Source organism: Miniopterus natalensis, chromosome 2, assembly GCF_054644295.1.
Source record: "Miniopterus natalensis isolate mMinNat1 chromosome 2, mMinNat1.hap1, whole genome shotgun sequence".
Classification (NCBI taxonomy): Eukaryota; Metazoa; Chordata; class Mammalia; order Chiroptera; family Miniopteridae; genus Miniopterus; species Miniopterus natalensis.
The window spans coordinates 108463105-108489588 of NC_142082.1; the positions used below are offsets into that span (position 1 = coordinate 108463105).

The following is a 26484-nucleotide window of genomic DNA, read 5'->3' on the forward strand; positions in this document are numbered from 1 at the left end:
TGGGGAGGAGCTTATCTGTCCTTTCTGGGCTGCTCACTGTGTGCTCCGACTCCTCTCTGAGGCGGCTGCACTTCCAATATTTCAACTCAGCCTCCCACTGGTACACCCTCGGTAGCCAGACCCGGGGTGCTGAGTGTTGCTGGTGTAGGTAACATTTAATCATTCCCCAGTCAGTACTTTCTCTTCTAGACGCCAAACTTCTTGTGGGTAGGGACTATTCCTGGGAAATAGGGAATACTAAAATGAAAAGATATGTCTTGACTTTGAGGTAGCTTCCAACATAAAGGTGAGCTAGACATGCAACATGAAAATGCACAGCACCATAGATCTTTAAGTGGAAGTGTGTTTGTCCTCAGTAAATTATAAGAAAAACAGGGGCTTTAAAAAACATCTCTGGTCCCTGCCCCAGGGTCTGGCACATGGCAGATGCCCAGTAAGTACATGTTGAATAAAAAAATAACCTGAAAGCAAGCGTTTAAGACAAGCCTCAACATCTTGTCAAAAATCCATCTTTTATCCTAATTATACGAATAAGTCAACAAACAGACCTCTCATCTTTTGAAGAAAAAGAGTGCAGCGTGGGAGGGGGTGCAATCAAGTTCCAGCAGCGGGGGAGGCGGGGGAGTCACACCTGGAGAAGGGTCCCGGGCCTCCGGGGGCGCGGGGGGAGGCGGGGAGAGGCCGGGCGAGCGGAGGGGAGGAGACTCTCGGGTGCGGCCCCGCCCCCTCACTCCGCCGCCGCGGCGCTGGGCGGCTTAGCGGCTGTCGGCCCGGCGGCAGCAGCCAGCGCCTCCCGCTCCGCGCGGCTCCCGGGGCGACGGAGCGCGGCCGCGCGCGGAGACGGGAAAGTTCCCGGCGCGGGCGCCAAGATGCCGGGCAGCGACACGGCGCTCACCGTGGACCGGACCTACTCCGACCCGGGCCGGCACCAGCGCTGCAAGAGCCGGGTGAGCGGTGCGGGCTGGGCTGGGTGGCGGGGGGACGCCGGGCCGAGCGGGCTTTGGCCCCCGCGCGTCCTAACGCCTGCCCCCCGCGTTTCTCCGCCTGCAGCGCTCTCCCCCCTGCTGCCCGGGGTCCGGGCTTCCCCGCCCCTGCCCGCGCTGAAGGGGCTGGGCGGGGGCAAGTCGGAGCCGGGCCTGCGGCCCGGAGCCCCCAGGCCCACCGCCGCCGGGGTGGGGCGCAGAGCCGAGCCCGGCCTGGCGACTCCCCGCCATCCGCGTCCTGGGTCCCCGCGCGCCCGGCCCGCACGTCGGGTTTCGCCGACGGCCGCGCGCTCCGCCGGGACGCGAGGGAACCTCGCCCGCCGCGGCCCCTGTCCCTCTGGGACGGGGTCCCTCCGCGCCGATCCCGGGGCTCCCGCCGCGTCTCCCAGCCCGCGGCGCTCGGGCGCGGGGCAGGTGGCGGCGGGAGCGCCCAGAGGCTCTGCCCGAGTGGAAAGTCAGTCCTCGCGCCGCCTCCCCGGAGTTTCTGGCCGTGCCGAGCAGGCGCGCTCCCCATTGTTTGCAGTGTAATTTGCTGTTGCTGATTTTGGCTGTGGGTGAAAATAGCTCTTCGGAGCAGGCAGCAGGGAAGATTCTCGTACTGCTTCAAAATAAAGACGGAGCTGGCGGCGGGGGAAGAGGAAGCCTTCCCCCAAACCCGCTCAGGGATGCCTTGCCCCCCTGGACTGCTGAATCGCCCGGGCTCTGCGCGCCGTGCCCCCCGTGGCCGACTGCAGCGCCGGTTGGTGTCCCTCCTCCACCCCGGCGTTGGTTCTGGCAGGATCTACCTGGATTTGTTCTTTGCTCAGCTAACTACTCGCTTGTCCGATCTGAGCATTTGAGTGTCAGCTTCTCTGGATAAAGTTCACGGAGGTAGAGTCATAGCTCAGGTTCTCTCTGGCCGCCTCCCAGCTCGAGAAGCCAACCGGATGGGAAAAGCAGCAGCAGTGACAGAAATGCGGCGCCACCCCACGTGCAGGATTTGGGTGTGCAGTCATAATTCAGAGAAGTAATCATTTGCCCCAGACGTGAAGTGACAAATCCCCAATATATTTACCTGTTTTCCCTTTTTCCTTTGGCATCTGTTAATCAGTTTAACAGAATGATTTAAGTTTTTACAGATTAAATGTATTTGGCCGAATAATATCTCCTGCATCCACTCCACTCTCCTCCCCCAAAATAATTTTCTCATATTTTGCACATTCTTTAAAAGTTTCATCACAATTTATTATGAAAATAACTCCATTTGGAAGAAAACATTGATAAAGGATATTTGTTTACCTACACTTAGAAGTTTTGGGAAAGGATGACTGCTGGCTAACACATTTAACTGTGAAGAAAGGTGGACAGTCTTTATTTCTAATGCATCTGTAATTGGGGGAATCTATATTAATGTCGCAGTTGGCAGAAGAAACTTCAGGCTTGAAAGTGTGGAAGCTTGGTTTCGCCTGTCATAACTGTGATAATCTTTGTGTAAACAACAAGATTAGTAATCTTTGAGAGATGGATGGCTCATTGTGAGATCATTTAAACATTTTGACAAAACTCACTAAAACTCACTCTTAATAATCGGTAAAAGGGTGGTGATCAAGTTTGCACCTCAACTTCTATAGATGGAAAGGGGCAAAGCAAATGAATAACGTAACTGCAGACTTCATTTTTCTGTTCTATGTGCCATTGTTCTGTTTCTACACCCTTCTTTTCTGTTAAAGTACCATAACCTATGTGAAGGGGATTTCTTATTTTTTAAAATTATACCCACTATATTATACCTACTACATTGTGTGATGAGTAATGGAGACAGAGTCATATGCCGCTTGACATGGGATAGATAGTTCTGAGTGGGTCGTTAGGCGATATCATTGTTGTGGGAACATGGGAGGGCAAAGGTAGGTTTACAGTTGTTTGTATGGAAAATAATACAAGATTAAACTGTTTCATGTACTCACAACTGTAACCCTACTTTTGCCCACCCTTGTATCGAGTACACTTAGAAAGACCCAGATGGTATCACCTACTCCACACCTAGGCTGTGTGGTATAGCCTAGTGCTCCCAGGCTACAGCATGTCACTGTACAAAACAGTATGAGATTAAATCAAGCACAAGAAAATATGATTCAGTCAAGGGACGTGGTAAACACAAGATGTTTGACTGCCAGCAGAACATGGCTACTGGTTTACAGCACACTTTTTTTTTTATTAAGTGAAAGAGTACACTAAAAGAATGATGAAAAATAAAGTATAGTAAGTATATAAGCCAGTAAGTTATTTATTATCATTATGGAGTGGACATAATTGTAAGTGCTGTGCTTTTATATGCATGGCAGTGCAGTAGGCTTGTTTACACCAGCATCTCCACAAACACGTGAGTAATGTGTTGCACTGTGACATTACAACAGCTAAGATGTCACTAGGCGATAGAAAATTTTCAGCTCCATTATAATTTTATGGGACCATGGTCGTGTATGTGGTCCATCATTAACCAAAATGTTGTTACATGGTGCATGACTATACCTGATTTGTAAATAGAGCGTGTATTAAAACTGAGTTAGACATTATAGTATATACTGATTATTCTATATTAGCTTATTCAGCAAATGAAATCTAGGGAGGACGAGAAGAAATCAAGCTTTTGAGGGCTGGACAATAATCACAAGTTGTACAATAGTGATGCTGAGATCCCTTTTTAAACTTCGTGACTGTTTTGAGGGGTTTTGTTGTTGAGACAGGAGGAATAGAGAAAACTAGTGGAAATTTTGTTACCGCATAAGAACTTTTCTCAAGTGGAGCTGATATAATTTTGAGTCTGTCCTTAAGGCTGCAATAAGCCTACTGTAATGAAGGGGAAGCAGCAACAATTTTCCTGTGCAGAAAGTATTTATCTCATTAGGTGATTTTAGCTCCTGTTTTGTGGGACTCACTTAGATGTAGCCATAAAGACATACTTTCTTTATACTCAGAAAGTATGCAAAAGAAAACCATCAGCGGTATTAGGGCTTCATTTCTTTTTTTTCTTTTTTAATATATCTTTATTGATTTCAGAGAGAGGAAGGGAGAGGGGGAGAGAGAGAGAAACATCAATGATGAGAGTCATTGATCGGCTGCCCCCTGCACACCCCTGACTGGGGATTGAGCCCGCAGCCCGGGCCTGTGCCCTGACCCAGAATCGAACCCCGATCACCTGGATCCTAGGTCAGTGCTCAACCGCTGAGCCACACCCTGCTGGGCAGGGCTTAATTTCTTGATGTCACCCTCTCCTTGGCAATAAAACATCTAATAGAGAATTTTAAAAGAACTCTTTTGTGAACTCATTTAGTAAATTAGCTCCCCTAAAAACACTAACTAACTAGAACTGGGGGTACATGTGAAGAGTTGAGTAATCTTTCAGGGATATGGAGTTTCCTCCTAGGAAGGACCTAAGACTCTGAGATCAAATTCTTGGTTACTGAATGGTCATTTTTTTTTCAGTTCAAAATTAATACCCAGTGGAGAGAACTGGGAAAATACACATCTCTCTTGCTGAGCTTAGTTAAGCCTTTGAGACTGGAATAATAATGAGGCAGTTTACTATTTTCACATTGGAGAAATCTATTTTTACAGCCAGGTGGACTAACCTAGATTTTTTTTTTCCCCCCTCAGTGAAAATGTAATATAACTAATGAATTTCATGATTGTCTCTAAGCTGACAAGTCTGTATCATTCACATTTTTAAACTTCACCTGGGTAAAACTCAGAAATGGTGCATGTTAACTCGATGCACATAATACACCCCTACTTTAAAAGAAAGAACATACATAATTAGCCTCCTACTTTTTTTTCATGCCCTAGATAGTTAAAGCCTATCGTCTTTTAAAGAATACAGGCAGTCTGGGTTTTATTAATCAATTATGTGTGAATCAGATTTTATATTCTAATTTTAAATGTTCTAAAAGACCACTTTCAGCAACCTTTTTATCCTTATGTAAGGTGAATAATTTTTTTCTTGTTCTGTTGGTACCACCACTAATCAGAACTCTAGTCATCCTGAGTGCTTGCCTTCCCCCCATCTCTAATCTGTCAGCCATTCCACTGTTTTTTTCTTTGACGTTTCTCTGGAGTTGGTTCATTCCTCCTGTCACCTCCCACCTTAGTTTAGCCACTTAGGACCTCAGGAAGAGATAACTGGTGCACTAGCTTCCTCACTGCTGTGTGATTTTGTCAGCTTCCATTCCATCTCGCCTGCCAGGACCAGAGTATTCTGCTTGCAGAACCACTTTTAGGAGGCTGGCCCCCAGACAGCAGAGCTTGCATTAGTGCTGCTGCCTAGTGGTGGGATCTTGGACCCTGGTATCTTTCTAAGTCTCAGTTTCCTCTTCCATATCGAGATGTTACCAGGAATAAGTGCAATAATTTCTATGAAATGTCCGGTACACAGTAAGAACTCAATCAATGGTAGCCATTTTTTGTTATGACTATGTAAGAAGCGATCATAAGCTTGAAAATGGAAAGACTGCTAATTTTGTGAATAGTATAGTCTTTTCTGGTATTTTTAGCATTTTGTTCCTTGTCACATGTATTGCTCACATGCTTGTCATTTACGTGTTTATAAAGTATAGACACTGGCACTCTGAGCACAAGAGGTTTCATTCATTCACTAAATAACTTGTTGAGCACCTTCTATGTGCTTGCTGCCACTCTCTCAGTAATATAATGGTAAATGAAACAGACAGCCTGGCCTCTCCAGAAGATTAATGTCTGGTAATTGTATCTTTTTAAAAAATTTATCTTTATTGTTGAAAGTATCACAGATGTTCCTTTTTTCCCCCCATTGATCCTCTCCATCCTGCACACCCTCCCCTCGCCCTCCCCCAGGCCTTCACCACACTAGTGTCTGTGTCCATGGGTTGTGTATATGCCTAAAGTTCTTAGGTTAATCTCTCCCCTCCACTCCCCCCACCCCTGCCTCTTATTTTTACTTGTGGCCCAGGAAATACCCTTCTTTTTTACAGTAATCAATGATGGTAATAAGAACAAGTCTCTAGCATCTGCAGAGATAACTTGTGTCACACGGTGGCCGCCTATAGTGCATCTTTAAGTGTTCTGGGGTTTGGAACTGGATCCAGAACTGTATGATGAGTAATGGCCCAAAGCAGTCAAGGAAAAGAGGGTGTCAGAGCCCTTCCCAGGGCGGAAATGGGGCAGGGAGCAGTGAGGTGATGATCCCATGCTTGCTTCTTGGGCAGGAACTAGAGAGAGTGGGAACAGACTTCTGTCGTGGGCGACACTGACCTAGTGAAGTGGTAAGCTGCGTATTTTGTGAATACGCTCGGAATCAGTGATTCGCTTTATTCTGACAAGTTAAGTAAAGGAACAGTGAATAATGACGAGTCTTCCAAGTCTGATTTTTCTTAAATTTAGGATGGGTAGATTGATGTGTGGTATGTGTGTCTTGAGCTGTGCTTTGCTGCAAGCTCACCAGTTCTCCCTTTAGAGAACAAATTGCCAGCCACCACCAGCACACCCGCTTGTCACCGCTGCTGAACACAGCAGCTGCCACCAGGTAAGATCACAGGACGAGTTTTGCTTCAGACCCACCACAGCCTCAACCCCCAGGGCTGCTGTGAAGGTCAGAAATCAGCCTAGTCCTTCTGGATGGAAATTGCCCGTGTCTTGACTTAGGAGAGGCTGCAGCTTTCAGCCCTGCTGTTTCTTAATTGTGTTTTTATGTTTTCAGTGGAGGGTGGTGGTGAGAGAGACGGAAGAGAACCATGAATCACTGTCCTGTGAATCAGAATGAGGACTTGACACTCCTTAGAAAAGGAACATCAGGATATATGGTGTGTGCATAATCCAGCTGCTCCGTTGAGTTGGGGGCTGGGGATACCACTTGAAGGAAAACCTAGTGTGTGTGTGGATTATTCCTCTGTAAGGAAGCATAAAGAATAAAGAGAAGAATGCAGTGGCAATGATAACAGCCACCATGTACTAAGTTGTTGCTGTATACCAGGCACAATATGAAGCATTTCAAATGCACCATCTCCGTGATCCTCACGATAGCCTATGTATAGTTCCATTTCACAGATGAGGGAGTTGAGGTCCAGGCAGTATTTGGCCCAAGTCCTGTGGCTATTAGAAAATGGTACAGCTAGTTAGCATTTGATGGACACAGGTCTAGTTCCAGAGCTTGCACGTTAACCACTCTCCTATCTTCTGCCTCTAAGTGAATACTGGAGAGCAGCTCGGCCTTTATTAGACTTGGTGAGTGCTTAGAAATGGATGTGTTCAACTTCTGCAGGGCACTTAGCCAAATCCTGTGCTTGAGATTCTTATGACACAGCACTTTGCTCGTCCTTTGCATATAGTTGTATATCCCCAGTAAACATCTGAAGAATGAATGATTCAGAGTGGTAATCTAGGAACTTTATATAATAATGCCTAGGATATAAGAATTTGCTGATAGTTTGGGGAAGTCTTAAAGGCTGTTAAATAAGCTTATGATTTAAGAACAGTGGTTAAAAACCCATCTTCTAGCCTAAAATTTGATCTCTAGAGGATGAGCAGTTGAAGGACATAACAAGGGTGGTTCTTCCATGTCGCAGTCTGGTCTCACCAGCTCTCCCTGTAGGGCTCAGCGTCACTGGACCAAAGGGTGTGTTTCTTGTACCTAAGGCAGAGGGTTGTAAAGTTAGACTTAAAGATTTTACTGTGTTAGAACTGGAAGGGAGTTTAGACATTAACTCCAGGCCATTTCATTTGCATATATAGAAAACTGACATCCAGCCAGACTGTAAGCAGTAAAGTTATGTAACTAATACAGACTGATTAGGACTGACCAGTGTACCAGCTTCTGTCTTAAAGAGAATTCCTTAAAAGAAAACTGCTTTATTTTTAAATACCAAATTAATTGCTAAGTTATATGGGTTAAACATCTCAAAATTAAATAAGGTAGAATGAGAAATTGAAATTTTTTCTGTAAAGAATCAATTGAACAGATTTAAAATTTTGTGAGTTTTCTAGGTGGAAAAAAAGTGAATTTAAATGATTTAGTGTTAGGCCATCATCCTTCTGAACTTATTTCCAGATTTTGGTGAGGCTGGGATGAAGAGGGGTGACAATTCATATATCAGATTCTTAGCTGCACTGGATTTGCTGCCACTTTGTAAAAATTATCTTTCCTGAATGAGGTCTCTTTTAGCCCTCTTTTTAAAAATTTTTTTTTTTTTAAGAAACAAGTTTTGAGAAATGAGTTCATCTCTGTGTTGACCTTTCATCTGCGGGAATAGGATATTGGGGGGAAACATATGCCAGATGCACAAGTCATGGAGTATATCCTCTGTATTTAACTTAGAATTCAACTGGGTCTGCTCTTGCCTCTGACGCTCTGTACCTGTGATTCTCATTGAGTTCATCTTCTAGCACCAAGTGTCTTCTTTATTTATTTTTTAAATTGTTGACACTGTTACAGATGTCCCCATTTTACACCACCCCCTTCCCACCTGTGTCCATGGGCTATGGTTATATGCATATTTGGTCTTTGGTTAATCTCTCCCGCCCCTCTGCTAGGCGTCTTTAGTGTATATAATTTTCATGCAACACAGCCCTTAAACACAAAAACATCACCTGGTTCTGCACTGACAACTGGGGGTAGGGGTTTGGGGGGTGAAGACAGGGCGAGGGCTTGTTGGCCTGTGGAGAGAAGGTAAGGGCAGTGCAACCCCCAGTGAAGTGTCTCTGTGGGGAAAGTTGTGTGTGATTCCTGCCTTACGCTCCGACTTGAGAGCCCAACCCTGGATTAAGATGTGGCTTTAGTGTATAATACAAGACATTTCTACTTAGATGTTTCAAAGGCACCTCAAAGTCTATATGTCAAACCTGATTTATTCTCTCAAATGCCCACCCCAATTCCTGGTTAATACTTTTCCCATATAGCCGATCCTCAAACTACATGCCTGGGAACTTCCTCAGCCACCCCACTTACACACCACATCCAGTGCTTTACTTTTTAAATCCATCACCTTTCTCTTGCTATCCCAACATCACTCCCTTAGTTTACTTCTGGATCTGAGGTTAGCTTGAAGGGTTAAGAGCATGGACTCGGGAGTTAAACTTGAATGCCGGGAGTCACACTTGAATGGCACCTCCTCCACTTCCCAGTGTGTGAGCAACCGTGAGAAGTGGCGCTAGGAAACCCGTTACAGCATTTGTTGTTCTGACATTGAGTCATTCTTTGTCTACCAGTGAGTTTCCCAAACTTCAGTCATTCCCACACCTACACATGGCTTAGCACCACCTGTACAGTTGCTTACTTAGTATTTCTAAATCAATTCACTCCTTGAAACTGAAATTTATTTTTTAAGTATCAGTGTTACTATTCTAGCTAAATATTGTCTGACCCTCTGAGGCCTGCAGTGCCAGATTGAAAAGATTAGGACATGCTGAAGCTTTGTTAGAGAGCTCTTAGCACTCAGCAGAAACTTCCTCCTGGACTGAGTCAACTGGATTGGGTTGAGGATTGTTTCCAAGGCAATTACTCGCTCCCTGTGATCCTGTTATTGAATGCTTTCGTTTTATACCACCGAAAATCATTCAGAATCATTTGAGCAAACACTGGTCTTGATGTGTCATCTCTCCTCGTTCTTTTAGGAAATACTTCTTTTAGACCCATGGCCTAGAAGTTGCTTAGAAATATTTTTCATGGATTGTGAAAATTTGGGTGATTGAGTATTGGGATGAATAAAAGCCCACCCTGGTAAGTTGAAGGCAGTCTTGTCTGGGAAGGAATACTTGAGTGGATGAGGTCTGAAAAATGAGAGCTGTGCCTATTCCAGGCTGTGTGTCTAGTCTTCTGATGATTTGAGAGAAACTGAGGTAGCAAAAGGCCCGAGGCTCAAGAGTGGACCATCTGGAAGATACGGAGTCTTCGGGAATTTTAGACAAGGACAGAAAGTGGTGGGTGAAGAAGAAACTTAAGCTCTGTGGTTTTCTGAAGTAAAGTTGAATCTAATTAAGACGTGTATGTAGGCTTGTTGTAATATGAAGGAATTAAATGGTGTCGCAGCCTCTCACAGAAATTTGGATATAAGCACTTGTCTAAAAATAAAGCATGCCCTTAGTGAAAACTACGCCCCAACACCTCAATGTATTTACTCCACTGTGTGCAACTGTGTGTTCAGGCCAGACGTCCCTTTTTTTCTGTCTTTGTGAAGATAGTGTGATAACGCACAAGGCCTGGAACTTGACTTCAGATAGTCGGTGCTGTACTATTTTAATCTCACTAATTGGAACAGGTGGCCTCTATTTGAGACTGAATCACTAGTTGGCATAGATTTTAATTTATCTGAAAATATGAGGCCCATTCAGTAAGAGCTGTTCAGCTGTGTTGGCATCAAAGTATTTGAAAGCTTTGACCCTTAAAAGCACAGAAGGCTGAGAGAAGATAGAACAAATGCAGCTTAGTAGTTTGCTGCTTTGATTCAGTGTTGCATATAGAGCCCCTGGGAGAACTTGGTGGAGTGAAGCATGTTCAGATGCTTGAGAGGACTACTTGTAAATATTTCTCCAGCTGAGGAAAACATCTTGAGTATCTCCTTTGAATCCAGCCCATAAGATGGTTGAAGAGAAGTCCGTGCTGTCCTCATGTTTTTATAGGCGTGAGATGAAGGGGTGTTTTGAGGTGACTCAGTTTACCACGAGTGTGCACACTGAGGTACCTAAGACACCTCTAATGAAATCAGAGGTGGTCTCCAGATTATGGGCTTCTCCAGCTGGACCGCTCCTTTATTTTTACAGCAGGGGTGTGCTTGGCATAGTGTCTTGTCAGCATCTTACTTTAAATCCTCCAACAGGACAGAATCCAGTTGCTTAGCCTGACACCCAGAGACTCTCACCCACTCTCTGCTCTGAGCTCTGGTGTCCTTCTTTGTGGGCCCCCATGCCTGGCTCTGTGCCTGTGGGCACCTGCTCCATCCTTTCACACGTGGATGGGCATGTCCTTTTTACCTAGGCATGGAGCCTGGGAGTTGGGGCTGGGTAAATACTGAATGAGGGTATGTTGTAAAATTGTACTACGGAACTTGAGAAACTGGAAAACATTCTATTCTTGATTTATATCAGTGCCAATTACTCTACCTTGCTTTAATTGCTAAACAGGGTTGCAGTGTTTGGGTATTTCATAATTATTTAACTGTTGCTTCCAGTCAGGCATTTCAGTGACTGCCCTTGGACATGCTGCTTTTTTGCACGTGTGAAGAATATGTCAGTGGGCTATATATTCTTAAAATGAAATTTTTCAGCAAAGGGCAGAGGCATTTTAAATTATGATATTGAACATTGTGCCTACCTTGTCAAACACTAGGAGCTGAGGGTGCTGCAGTGAATGAAAATGATACAGTTTATATAACCATCCATGTGTGAACATGCCTCAGCTCAGTCCTTTCTTACACCATGTGTTATGAAGTTTTTTGATCCTTGACAGTCTGATAGGTGAAAACTGGTAGCTCATTCTAATTTATATTTTTTCTGATACGAATGAAGTTTACCTTATTTTTAAAATTTTTATTTTGAAATAAATATAGACCCACAAGAAGTTGCAAAAAAAATGGTACAGAGATGTCCATATACCCCTCACCCAGAACCTCCCAATGGTTACATCTATAATATAATATCACATTTCCACATAAGTAAAAAAAAATTTGTATTGTAAACTATCTGTTTTATATTCCGGCTATTTGTGTATTGGGTTATTAATCTTTTAAGTTGATTTGTAGAAGTTTTTTACTTATTAAATAAGTTGTTTTGCACATACATAGTTTCTATTTGTCATTCCTGACTATATTAATTTTCTACTGTTGTGTAACAAATCACAAATTCGGCAACTTAAAACAACACCCACTTATCTCACAGTTTCTGTGGGCCAGGTGACCAGGCACAGCTTACCTGCATCCCCTTCTCAGAGTTTCATCAGCCTAAAATCAAGGTGTCAGCAAGAACTGCAATGTTTTCTGAGGTTTGGAATCCTTTTCCAAGCTCAGTGGTTCTTTACCAGATTAAATTCCTTGCAGCTGTAGGACTGAAGCCCTTAGCCCCCAGAGGCCTTTCTGTCTCTTCATCACATGGTAGTTTGTTTCTTCACGGTCAACAGTTGAGCAACTGTGTTGTATTTTGTCTTTTCCCTGTAGATCCTCTTTGAAAGGCCTCACCTGATTAGGCCTGGCCCACCCAGGTAGTCCATCTTTTGATTAACTGCAGTCAACTGAAAGAGAAGCTTGATTACATCTGCTGAATTCTTTCACCTTTGCCATATAATGTGGCTTGATCCTGAGAGTAAAATCCCATCATATTCACAAGTCTTGCTCTCATGAAAGGGGAGGGGATAATACAGGGTGTGTATATCAGCAGGTGGGAATCCTGGGGGCCGTCTTAGAATTCTCCCTACTACACTGACTTGATATGTTGTGTGTGTGCTGAGCATAGAGATAGCATGTAGCAGGCACTGAATAAATGTTAACCAGACCTTGCCATAAAGAAATTTTAAAATTTGGGGTTGTGTCATTCTTAGAATGGCCTTTCACATTTTGAGATTCTTTAAAAATAAAAAATAGAACACTATGTTCTTGTAATACATTTTATGATTTTTAGTTTTATATATTTAATCTTTGATCCAGTTAGAATTTATTTGTTTCCCTTTAAGATGTCTACACATAAATGACATAGTTATCCCAGCACCATTTTTTGCAGTTATTTTTATAAATTTGTTTTTATTGTATATATTTATTTTTACACAACAAATATAAAAATAGAAATATATTAAATATACTTAACATATTTATGCATTTATTTTACATATTTATTTTTATAAATTTCTACTTTTTATCTGGGTTTTAAAACAAATCAAACATTATACTTTTGGAGCATTTATTCTGGATTGATATCCCCATCCCCACCCCCAAACCAGGATTTGAAATGGCCAATTTGAAATTTCTAGCTAATGCATTTAGAAATTTTCAAACAGGCGGGATTCCAGTTTCATTTACAGTAAGGAAAGTTCAAAAGGTAGAGGGGAAGAGATGGTCAAGTTTGTTGGTTTTGGGTTTTTTTTTAAATATAGCTTTATTGATTTCAGAGAGAGGAAGGGAGAGGGACAGGGAGATAGAAACATCAGTGATGAGAGAGTCATTGATCGGCTGCCTCCTGCACACCCCTGACTGGGGATCGAGCCCGCACCCCGGGCATGTGCCCTGACCGGGAATCGAACCATAATTTCTTGGATCCTAGGTCGACACTCAACCGCTGAGTCACACCCTGCCAGGCAAATTTGTTGGTTTCTTAAGTTTGTTTTCATTCTTTTGTTACTTCTCTGTGTCTGTTTAATATAGAACCCTGCCCTTCCACATGTTTGCGAAAGCTGATATGAATAAAGAATGTGTATTGTTGCTTCCTAAACACACCGTCATTACTGCCTTAGTCACTTGAGGTCACCCTGGCAGCTGGGAGATGCACAGCAGGAGCCCAGCGAACTGTGTGTTCTGTGGGGAGCAGACCACTTCCAAGCTTGTCTTTCTCTCTCTCAGTAAACATTAGCACCCTTGTGCTGTCCTTGGTACTAGGAAGTTAAGTTGATTTGTCACTCATGTTAGGATAATGAATACAACAAGATTTTATGTTCATAGGTAATAAGCTGTTTCTTCATTTGGCTTAATTTTCCTTATTCGTAAGTTATCCCTATGGTTTGCTAAATATCACTGGGGACTTAGGGGTTGTTATATGCACCTATGTTAATTATTTCACCTGCCCTGTAATCTCTGCATCTGACACAAAGGGGGCTTTAAACTGTTGGCTGTGCCCAGAAACTAACATTTAACATTTCATAGCCTGACCCAAGAGCATATTAATGTTGGAATGAATATGCTTTTATTACCTGTGCTTTCTTTTAGGAAAAGCACTGTGCTTGTAAAAAACCTTCTGACTTAAGCAGATTATCAAGTAATATTTTTTGTAGAAAGCCAGCCAAAGTTTACCTCATGCTGAGCAATTTAGAGGTACTCACTGAACTGGCATCTATTGAGTATTCGGGCACCAAAATTAAAGCAAGTCTTCTTCCATTAAAGTGGCTCGTTATATCCTGTTCCCACCTGGGGAGCCATGAGGGCTTATTTATACCAAATCCTTATCTGTTTCTAGCACCCAAAAATGCTCTGCTATTTGGGTGGGTGGGAGCATATTAACCCTTTGCGGTCGTTTGTCTGCTCTCAGCCACCACAGCAAGGAACCGTACGAATCTTAACTCTATTCATTCATGTATCAGTTCATAATTTCTCTTGTTTATCCTTCATAATCTTGCATGTTATGTATCACTGCTCTTTCAATGGAAATTAATTCCGACCAGTACGACACCCATGTCCAAATTTAATATAACCACAAAGGGTTAAATTTTACCATTGAGAAATTTGACTAGCACCCTGGCCATTTTAAAGTGTTGTAAATACTTGGGGCTCAAATTGAGCTCTTATTTTTAAAGAATGACTTCAAATGAGCTCTTCACCCTTGTTGCTGTTTAAGGACAGTTTTGCAACCAGCCCACCAGTCCAACAGACACGTATGGAGCTTCTATTTCTTTGGGAAAATAGAAAATGAATGAAATAGTCTTGCATTTACATCTCTTTCTTTTAAATTAAATGTTGATGCCTTCTCAACCTTTATTTTTGAAATAATTTGTTGCACATTTGGGGTAATTTTAATGGTAACAGATCTGCTAAATAAGAATAATACATATACTGTTGAAAGATGGATACACTAAATTTGTATATAAAGATTATTTTATGTTCTCCAATACTTGGCAGGTTTCAGAAATCACAGTAACTTTGTTAGTAAATAATTCCTTAAAATAATTACTCCTTAGTTTATTTACACAATAGCCCAAAATGAGCCAGTGTGTTTTTTAGGGGCAGCTAGCTTATTAAATTCTCAGTGGATTTTAATTTTCTTAAGGTTATATTTGCTTTGGTTGTTGAATTTAATTTAAGGTTGAAGTTAATGTCCTATGGAAGTAAATACAGTGGCATCAGATTCCAAAATTATAAGGTAATGAAATGACTTGTCAGAAATAGCAATTTAAACCATATTTAAAAGTAAACCAGATTCACAGAGGGGAGATTGTTCTGAGCATGAGGAAATGCCACATCAAATCTTTAACTAGGTAGTTCTGGTTAAGTAATTAATAGACAGATTTATTTTTAATTACTAAATGCTTCAAACATGGAGAAAACATTTTTAAAATTATGATACCCAGCTCCGCTGGTGTGGCTCAGTGGTTGAGCATCGACCTGTGATCCAGGAGATCGCAGTTCAATTCCCAGTCAGGGCACATGCTCAGGTTGTGGGCTCAATCCCCAGTGGGGGCGTGCAGGAGGCAGCCGATCAATGACTCCCTCATCACTGATGTTTATTTCTCTCTCTCCCTCTCCCTTCCTCTCTTTCTGAAATCAATAAAGATATATATTTTTTAATTATGTTACCCATATACCTACCTCAATTTAACAGATGTTAACATTTAGCCATGTTTGCATGAGACTTCTGATACTTGTTTTTAAGAAATGAATGGTCCCAGGTACACCTATCTGGATGCCTCCTCCCTTCCTACTTCCTCAGAGGTCTCCGTAACCTGAAGTTGTTGCTTTTCATTTTCCATGTTTTTATGCCTTGGGTGAATCCTAAGATGATTTGAAGCAGGCTAGGCCCAAACTTGAGCTCTCCATAGGAAATATAAAAAGAGGCTGCCTTATCCCAGAGCTCCCTTCCTTGTCCTAAATGCCTCATTGTGCACCCAGTACTCTGCTAGGCCCCCAAAACAGTGAGATGTAGATGCTGCCCTTGAGCTTAGTCTGGGGAGGACAGACCTGCAGATAGATAATAACAATGCTCCAGGGGGCCTTGGCCTCAGTTGAACCCTTTTGGAAAGAATTGACCCAGAGCCCACCCTGAAAGGCTCTAGACTGAAAGGAATAGGTGCGGGCTTACCCACCTCTCTTCCTACTCACGCCCCCTGCAGGGTGTCTCCTGATGGTTGTTTGTAGGACATGATTGGCAGCAGAAGAGAGCTCAAAATGCTTGAGGTTTTAGTTCACCTCTAATTAGCCCTTTGATATGTACTATTTGTATATATGTGTGTGTGTATATATATATTAATTTTTTATTGAAAGTACTACAGATGTCCGCCTTTTTCCCCCTACTGATTCCCTCCACCCTGTATCCACCCATATATATTTTTATATCCTTTTGCAAAGGAAATACTAAATCATGGGTATCACAGGTAGGTTCTTTGATTTGACTCGATGGAGGAAGGATGCTGCAGAAAAGGGAGGAACAGAGATGTTAATTGTCATGGCAACCAGCAGGTTTTTATAGTGGAACATGCATTTGTAACCCAAACCAGTCACCTTTTTATCTAACTACAGAAAACAGACTGACACAAACTCAGGAAATTATAGTGCCATCTCTCAGTGGGGTTTTATTTGCTTTTGGAAATAGTATTTTAGTCCCTTCATAGAATTTCAGAGTTGAAAGGCACCCTTTAAGTGCCTTGGAACTTTACAAACCAGGTGCTGTGCTTTCCCATTGTCGTCATGTGTCCCTCTCATTTTCACTGCCCCCCCCCCCCCCCCCAATCAGCCTAATCCACAGGCCAGAAGTTTTACAAGGGATTACAGTGAGCACGAGCTGGAGTCTGGCATGATGCATTCTGTGGCAGCTCCCCCTGGGGCGCACCCCTTCTCCGATCCTCTGAGTGCAGTGCTGTGTGCTTCTTCCCAGTCCATCGCTCTCTAGACCCGGCAGATGCTGACATGCTGAGACTATCTCACTCCTTTCCTTTGGAGGCGAGTTCAGAGTCCATCCTTTGCTATCTGAGAACTCTTAGAGAATTGAACCTGGAGGTTTTCTTTTGGTAGCCGTGGTGCAGTTTAATAGACCTGGGGTACAAATGGCCAGTGTAAGAAAAGAGCCCTTATGTGAACTAGTGGAGCTTAACCTGGGAAAATTAGGACCTACTTGAGTTCCCCAGCAGGGTTTTTTGTTGATTAGCATTTTGAAAGAAAGCAGAAAGTAGGCTGTCTTTTATTTCCCCTAACTTCTATCTGAAGAGTCTCCCCTCACTCAGTGCCAGGGTCCAGCCCCAGCATTCCAGGGGTCCCCAAAGGTGTAGACGGCGTCTGCGAAGAATGAAGGAAGGAGAGACCACGTTCAGAGCATCAGGACAATCAGCTTCTCTCTTTTTTTATTGCCTTGTTACAACTGTATTTATACTATTTGATTTTATTGCTGGTTAGACAATATGACATCATGCTTTGTTCCAGTTTCTGTTTTGGCCTTTCACAGTTAATGAATATACCTTCTTATCTGACCTTTGCTAAAGAATTTACATCTGTTTAGGTATGTTCATTTTAGTCTTACCTATTGTTTATATTTCTATAGGCTATTCTACAGGTTAATCTCTAATTTGTTATTTATATTCTGAAGTTACTATTTTATTGCTCTACCATGTAGCTAAAAGGAGAATAAGCCAGCTTTTCTTACGGAAAGGTTATTCAAGTCCTAAGTGAGGGCTCTGTAGCTTGCGCGTGATTGTTCTTAGCTGTGGTGACTCCCCGCCTGTCTGGCACCTGTCTCAGTCTCTCCATTTACATTCCCCACAGCAGTCCGTCCTCATTGTAATATTCTGTGTATGATTATTCTGTGTATGAGAAGGGTTCAGGTGTAGATTGAAATAATCTCTTTCCTGGACTGCTCTTTCCCTGTGGGGATTCCCAGAGTTTCCATTAACATAAACATCCCCCAGTAATACATTCCTTAGTGGGAGCTCACTGTGGGCTCCCTGTGGATGGCCCTGCGCCGCGCAGTCAGCAGGGGCCCCAACCCAGGCCTCTTCCCTGGTGGGAAGGCCCCCGGGGTAGTGGGCCTAACAAGTCCTAACTCTCCTGCTGACAGTCTGAGTCTAAGTTCCTTGTAGGCGCCACCTGATACCTCTGTAATACTTGGGGCTTTTACTGAATCATTGTCTTTTCCAGTTCTATCCAACTCCCCTGCTAGGGGAAAGTTTCCAGCTAGGGCAAAACCCTTTTCTGGTGAAGTGACGCGAGTAAGGACACAGAGCGTCGGGAAGGGGAACAAGCATAGAAAGAGGGCTCTGCCATACACCAAGTCCCATGGAGCACTGGCCGTGCAGATGTCTCCTCCTTGAAGGACTGTGTCAAGCAGCAAGGACGGAACGGCTTCCGGCAACTCAGGACCACACTGGAGGCTGAGAGCTCTGGGGCCACTGGCCCCACTTCCTTGGCAGTAGCGTCGAAGTTGGGGGTGCCTGTGTCTCCACAGCATGTGGCATGGGAAAGAAGTCACTCGGGCACCTTTTCGTGGCCCTGGGTTTAAGAATGAGCTCCCTTTCAGAAACCCTTGGCTTGGCTTCTTCTCACCTGTACCACCCAGTTGTCTCCTTTTCTGCCTCTTGCACCAGGTCCGGAGGATAGCATGTAGGAGATGTCAGGCCAGGTCCATTCGTGAGCAGCACAGGGGCTGATCATGCTCGTAACCGTTCTGCTTTCAGCCTAATGCAACAAACATGTATTGAGCATTTACTACATGCCAGGCATCTCAGTGACCAAACCAAAAATCTCCACCGTCATTAAGCTTATATTCTGGCAAGGCAAGGTAGACAATCCAGACTAGTAGGTAAAATAGATGGTATTTAAATGCATGATTTAAAAGTTAAATGATGATAACCAAATCCAGGAAAGCAGGCCAAGGTATGGGGGGAAGGGGAGGCTAGAGAGAAGCAGTTTTAAACTAGGAGACTCAGGCAAACTCTCCTCAAAGGTGTCATTGAGGGACGACCCAGGGAAGTAAGCTATGCAGCCGTCTCCGGGGAGAGCATTCCAGGGAGCAGGAACCGGCAAGTAGACCCCCTGCAACAGCAGTGTGCCTGCTGTGACTGAGGAGTGTCAAAGAGGCCATGCGGATCCTTCCACAGGTTGAGTACAGAAGGACACGGGTCTAAGGGGCAGTGGGAGGCTAGTTCATGGGCCAGTACATGCTTTACAAAGGTCACCTGGGCTGCTGGATTAAAGGTGGGCATGAGCTGGCAGGGAGACCTGTGGGGGGGGAGTGGCTTGGACTAGGATGCCAGCAGTGGAGGTGTGCTAAGAGCTCTGAGGGGGCAGTGTAGTGCCAGGACTTCAGGACAAGGGCCTGGTTTTTAAATCCTTACAAGGTGTGTGAGGTCATCTTAGGCAGTTTGCTCAACCCATTTAAACTGCAGTTTCCTCCTGTAAAAAATAAGTATAATTAACGTAGAAGGATGTTGAGGGCCCATGTCAGGTAGTGTAGTGAAAGGTCTTCTCTGACTCCCTTTTCTCATCTCCCCAGCTCAGGTGCTCCCCAGCCAGCTGTACCTAAGTCTGTTGGGAAACAAGAATTGTCACTTGTGGTTCACTTGTTTCTCTGCCCACCAGAAAGTGGGCAGGGATTGCATTTCCAGTGCTAGGCACATAATGCAAAATAACTGTTTGGGTGGATAGAGAAATGAAAGGAAGCAACGAACGAATGAGTTGAGAATTTCATGCACAGACACTAGTGTAGTATTTGAGTTCACACATTCCAACTGACAGCAGGGCTTTTTCTTTTCAGAGTTCAGTGTTGAAGGATGTCAAATGATTTGTTAAGGCCTTGGCTGCATTTTTGTTTAAATAAGGCTAATTAGGGAAGGCTTGTACTTTTATTTCCATATTTTAAAATTTATCTTCTTGCTTTTGGCAGTGTGGAGAAATGTTTGTTCAGACATGCTAATTGGTGTTTTTACTTAGGTGTTCTTTAAGAATACAGCAGTGTGAGGAAATTTTCCCCTAACATTTTCTTATGAAAAATTTCAAACAAATGCATATGAAATACAAACAGCAATTTAAATTAACATCATTTTAATATATGGATAATCTAAATCACTCCTCAGTGTCAGTACAGTGTGGTAGTGACTGCTACAGGACAGGGCTTTTTCTAGGGGAGGGTGTTTTGCTTTGGTTTGGTTTGGTTTGGTTTAGTTTGGAATGAATGCTTCTCTTATCTACTGTGTTACTCAAAAAGGCTCAGTTTATTAACTTTTCTGTTAGAAAATTTGTGTGTGACATCTTTGTTCACTGAGCAATCATTTGACCTTCATCTGGAACTCCTGCATCACCTATAGTTAGGGTTGAATTGTGTCCCCCCCCCAAAAAATGTATGTTGAAGTCTGCGATTGTGATTATAATAAGAAATATATATTTGGTCTTTGTCCCCATTCCTTACACAAAGGTCCTAAAACCCTTGAAATCTCCTAAATGATGAGAGTAATAAAACGGAAATGGGTGTCTTGTTAGTCATATAAACAAGCCTTTTTCAACCAAACCTCAGGTTAATGTGGTGGCTTTTGCAAAGCCCCTAAGGAGGGAGCTGCTTGCCAGGGGCACCAACTTTCAGTCCACCCTCCACCTCCAGGGGGAGAAGGGCTGGAGGTTGATTACTCACCTGCAGCCCAGGGTCTGATCTGCCACGCCGCCTCAGTGAAGCTCCATGAAAACCCAGAATGATGGGGAGAGCCTCTGGGTTGGTAAACATGTGGTGATGTTGGGAGAGTGACCCACAGAGCGGGCATGGAAGCTCAGCACCCATTCCCGCATACCTTCAGGCCCTGTGCCTCTCTGCCAGCTGGCTCTTCCTGAGTTACATCCTTTTATAATAAACCTCTAATCTAGTTAGTAAACATATCCCTGAGTTCTGTGAGCTGCTCTAGCAAATTAACTAACATGAAGAGGGGGTCATGAGAACCTCCAATTTATAGGCAGTTGGTCAGAAGCACCTTTAACAACCTGGACTTGCAGTTGGTGTGTGAAGGGTGGGAGGCAGTCTTCCCGCTGAGCCCGTAACCTGTGGGATCTGATGCTGTCTCCTGATGAATGGTGTCAGAACTGAGTTAAATGGTAGGACACCTAGCTGGTGGTGTAGAATTGTATGGTGTGGGCACCCCCCCACAGTGCACTTGGTGGCCAGAAGTGTGGTATAGTGTGAGAGAAGAGGGGACACAGGAGTGATATTTTCCTTCACAAAGCCTTAACCCCCAGTACCTCAGAATATGGCCTTGCTTGGAAATAAGTTCGTTACAGAGGTAATTAAGTTAGCACGAGACCATCAGGGTGGGCCCTAATCCAGTGTGATTCACCAGTGTCCTCTTAAGAGGGAATTGGAGAGACGCAGGCACAGAGGAAAGGTGGTGTGAGACGAAGGGAGGAAGCCTAAAATGTGAAGACAGAGAATTAGAGTGATGCGTCTACAACCAAGGAGTGACTGAGGCTACCAGCAGCTGGCACAGAGATGGGACGGTTTCTTCCCAGCACCTCAGAGGGAGCATAGCCTTGCCCACACCTTGATTTCAGGCCTCCAGACCTGGAGACAGTAGATTCCTGTTATTTTAAGCCACCCAGTTTGTGGTACTTTGTGATGGCAGCCCTAGGAAACTAATCCTGTCAGCCAGTGTGTTTCCTATCAACCCACACCACTAAAATACTAACATGAGAGGAAATACAAAAGACCTTGAAACCCCAGGACAGTACTTGGTTAGCAGATGGTTATCGATATAAACCCCCAAATGCAGTTCTATTAATATTCTTTACCATCTAACTAAACATATCATTTTAAATTGTTTGTAGCAAACTCATAGAACCCTAAGAATATGTCTATGGGCCTCATTTGAAAAACCCAGGTGTAGGGATAAGAAAAGCAACTCAGATTTTGGTTCTGAGTTCAAGTCTTGTCTGCCACTTTGCACTGTTTGACCCTGGTCACCTGCATAGTCTCCCTGAGTCTGTTCTGCACTGCAGAGTGGAAAGGACAGTGACTCCCGTGGGGGTTGGGGATTGAGAACTAAAAGTAATAAAAACTGGCATCGAGCCTTGCACATAGCAGGTGTTTAGGAATCCACTGTGGCACAGACGTTGGGGTGAAGGGCAGAACCAACCAAGGAAAGCTTGAAAAGATTCAGCTAGAGTAGGGTGGATCCTGGTGGGGCAGACAGGCGGAGTCTGACTCCCAGTTTGAACATTACCTGAGAGGTTTCAATCCAAGTAGGTTTTCCCCTCAGATAAAACGTTGCAGATTCCTTTGCTCATGGGGAGCAGAGAGAACATTTGGTTCAGCAACGAGCCTTATTTCTTAACAAGGCCAGAGACACCAGAGACAAAGTAACTTGTCCAAGGTCAGGCGGTCTTGTCACTTGGGCTTTTTTATTTAATAGGACAACCAAAAACAACAACAAAAAATGGTTGTGTTGGTTTTTCTTTTTTCTATTTTTAAGATAACAGCTTTATTGAGATATAATTCATTTACCATACAGTTCACCCATTTTAAGTGTACAATTTAATGGGTTTGGTATGTTCACAGAGTTGTGCAGTCACCACCACAATCAATTATAGAACCTTTCCACCACCCCCAAAAGAAACTCCATTCCCATTAGTAGTCACTCTCCATTTCCTCCCTCCCAAAACCCCAGGGCCGAGACAACCGCTAATTTGCTTTCTGTCTCTACGGATTCGCCTGTTCAGGACATTTTCTGTAAATGGAATCAGACATAATGTCGCCTTTTGTGTCTGGCATCCTTAAGTCAGCATAATGTTTTCAAGGTTCATCCATGTTGTAACATATATCAGTACTTCATTTCTTTTTATAACCAAATAATATTCCATTGCACGGATGTACCACATTCTATTTATCTGTTCATCAGTTGATGGATATTTGAGTTGTTTCCACTTTTTGGCTGTTATGAATGCTGCTGTAAACATTTGTGTGCAAGTTTTTGTGTAGACGTGTTTTCACTTCTCGGAAATATACCTAGGAGAGTTGCTGGGTCATAGGATAATTCTCTGTAACCTTTTAAGGAAACACCAGAGTGTTTTCCACAGCACCTGCGCCATTTTATATTCCCACCAGCAGTTTATGAGGCTTCCGATTTCTGCATATCTCCAGCAGCACTTGTTATCTGTGTTTTGATTATAGCCATCCCTAGTGGGTGTGACATTGTATCTCTTGGTCGCTTTGTGTTAGTTTTTGAAATTTCTTTTAATGGAAGTAGTTGTATTCATTATACAAGGAAATAGATAAAACTATTAACTTTCATGCTTTACCACATTCCTTCCTACCAATCCATTTGTTGAAAGCTGGTTATCCAAAACCAGGGTTGCATAGAATAATTGTTGGAGCTGTATGGCTTGGCTTTGACATCATTGCCGAAACTGCAGAAGAGCAGGCACTGAATGCTTCCTCACTGCAGAGCCCGGAGTTGGAAGGCCTTGCCAGCAGCCAGCCTTTTGAGGATGCAGTATGTGCCTGGTTCCATGTCATCTTAAGTAAGCGGCCAGGCACTCACTCATGATTCTCCCAAGGGTTAGCTGCTGCTGTGCAGATGTGGCAGTTAGTATAGGTGGGTACAGCCAGAGCTGGCACCTTGTGCCAGTAAAGACAGACTCCATGCCCTCTTTGTAGACAGGCTTTATTGGCTACAACTTCTATATAAGGAACAAGAAGCCTAACAAAATGCACAGCACCTGTGAGGCCAGAAATAAATGTTGGTTAAATGAATGAATAGCTTTGGCTTAGAGAGCCAGACACCGATCTAGCATGGCCGCTTGAGCAAGCTTCTTAAGTTCTCTGAGCCTTGCTACCTGATCTGCAAACCAGAGAGATGGAAATGCCTCTGTCGCAGGGTTCTCATGATGAGGGCTATGGTAGGCACTCAACAAATGTTCATTCTCTCCCCTTAAGGAGCTCTGTTACTAGTCTCAGATATTTGTCCCCACAGGTTTAGTCCAGTTCCAGGGATGACAGAACACAGCACCAATTGTATTGTTTAGCTTTTCTTTACAGAGAAATAATGAGCTCTTGGCAGAAATTAAGTATTGGTGGAAATGAATATTGCAATTTGGTAGCCACTGATTGACATGTTTACTAAACAGGTACTCAAATTTCAGGAAGCTTGCCTAGAAGAAAAGGAAGAAATACTAAGAACATTTTTACCCTTTTTGCCAGGTGCTTAATTTATAAAATCATCTTCTTTGGAATGTCCCAGCTGAAAAATTTCTACAAAACATTGGCTAGTTTTGGCTTAAGAGTTCAAGTTAGCCTGCATGAAAGTTTAAAGTTCAAAGGATATAAAAGGGTTGGATTCTTTTTGCAGCTTTTGTGTCTTAGGAAAAGAAAAATTGAAGAAAGAGCTGTTCTCTTGGTCACTAGGTCTTTTTTTAGACCTGCAGGGAAGTCATAGTAACAGGCTCCATGTCTGATTTGATTCCATGGCAACAAAGTGTTGTGGCTTTATTAGAGGAGAGGCTAGTATGCCAAGAGAGATAAAAATCAGAGTATGGAAAATGTCCAACCAGATGAATGTGTTTTTTTCAGTTCACGTGCCCTGGAACGGAAAGGTTTCCGAATTGGCGTTAGTCTCCATTACAAATTGGAATCCCACTGGGTTATCATTAGGTCATAGGGGTCAGTGGTCATTTCCAAAAGATCTGTCTGCATCTTTGCTTTTATTCATTCATTCGCCCTTTTTTATATCTTGGTTAAAAAATATTAATTCAAAATTATAATGATAAGAACCTGACTGGAGGTTATTCTGATCTCAGAGGTAGAAAAGAAATGTAGCACATTCTTTGTAAAGCTGATTACAGCTGTGGATTGTGAGACGGTGTGTAAGGGCCAGTGAGAGGCAATTGTAACTCGATTGGACTCTCCCTGCGTTAAAGCTTGCTGTGTTCTGTTGGAGCTGGGTGTTTCATTTTCCATCCACATATCTCATTGATGGGTTCAGGGGTGCTGGTTCCAGGGCAAGGCTGTGGAGTCTCTGTAGGAGTGTCCTCTCCTCTTTGCCAGCAGCAAGGTGCAGGCTGATGCTGTCACCCAAAGTGGGTGATTATTAGAATTATTTGCTAAAGGTTCTAATATTTGACCAAGAAATCGTGAGATCTGAGGACTTCGAATCACCCTCACCTGGGTACAAATGTGGGAGCTGTATTTACTTTTCTGTCAAATGTGCTGTTTCATATTTCTCACCCTGATGTTCAAAGTGAAAGAATCCAGGGGCAGGCAGATGTTGGACAGCTTTCAGCACCAGTCACCCTTTAAACCAGTGGTGGGTTCTGACATGCCCTCTGGGTTCAGGCTTCCTTAGTCACTTACAGCTTCATCATGGTGAATCAGAAACCTCACAGATACTCATGATAAACAATAGTTTGAGAGGCAAGAATTAGCTCTCTAGGTTTTCGGTGTCCCAGCTATCATTCGTCGGCTGTTAAGTCCTTGGGGAAATTTTTTCATTTCTTGGGCCATGATTCCTTGTCTTAAAATGAAGACTGACCTAAATTGGTGTTTCTCACACTTCCCTATTTCTAAGAATAATCTGGGGTGCTGGTTTAACAGATTCAGATTTGCTAGGTCTAGGGTGGGGCTAGGATTGTAGTAGCCCCAGGTGATCTTTCAGTTGGGTGTTCAAGAAATACCGAACTAGCTCAGCAGTTAGCAAACTTTATTTGGGCATAAGAATGGGGGGTGGGAAGGAGAAAGGAGCTGTCTAATGCAGATTCCCAGGTCCTGTCCCTGAACCCTGAGTCGGCAGGGCTCAGGAATCAGGTGACTGCAGCCACAATTTGAGCAACACTGGTCTACACTGTTTGAGCTGCCTTCCAGCCCTTCACACACTGCCCTGACCACCTCAAATGAGCCAGAGGAGTTGTGTTAATGGAAGGGCCTGGAGGGTCCTGCTTACACCCAGTGCTAACTCCAGACTCCCTGTCAATGTTTTTAAAAAGTTACTTGTTTTAAAATCTTGGAGTTGTGCAATAGTGAACACTTCTGTTCTTAGAATTTTCTCCTCTGTGCTGTCCTGTTTCCTTTGGATAAGACATAATGTTTGCTAAACATGGTTACCTCTGGTGTGCATGAGGCGCAGTACCAGCAACATAGGGATCTACCGAGGAAGGTTGTTAAAAATATACAGAGATTGGACTCCCAGACCCAAAGATTCAGTAAGTCCTATACAAGCTGTGGGCATCAGTCTTTGTTTTTTTGTTTTGTTTTTTACTGTTCTTGTTTTTTCTTTTAAATTTGAAGGGCCTTATGGGGTTTTTTAAGGTTTTGGCGAAGATTGTGGGTTCCACCCCTCTCCTCCCAATCTCACCCCAAATTGACAGGGTTAAAAACTACTTTAAGTGTAAACACATGTTCGGTACTAGGGGTTGGTTGGATCAAGCCACTTAGATTGTAGAAGAATCTATAACACATACCTTGGGGGCCTTAGAGAAAAAAGCTGGTCTTCTGAGACTAAGACGGGCTCCTGAAGTTTAATGCTGAACACATTTTAATATAAATCTGCCCTGTAGAGTTTCTATTTGTGCCTCTTTGGTTCTATTTCCTGTTTAACAAAGATTAAATAACATTGTTAAATGAAGAGTTTAGTAGATCA

The 26484-nt window shown here is 43.4% G+C and overlaps 1 protein-coding gene across 1 annotated transcript in view; it reads left to right on the forward strand.

Moving 5' to 3' along the window:
- The first annotated feature begins 826 nt into the window (after nucleotides 1-826).
- The window catches only part of TMCC3 (transmembrane and coiled-coil domain family 3), a 66243-nt gene continuing 40585 nt past the window's right edge, over nucleotides 827-26484 (forward strand). Inside the window, exon 1 of the mRNA XM_087814490.1 lies at nucleotides 827-947. Within this exon, the coding sequence (XP_087670616.1) occupies nucleotides 870-947 (78 nt within the window). The 5' untranslated portion in view covers nucleotides 827-869. The remainder of the gene's footprint in view (nucleotides 948-26484) is intronic.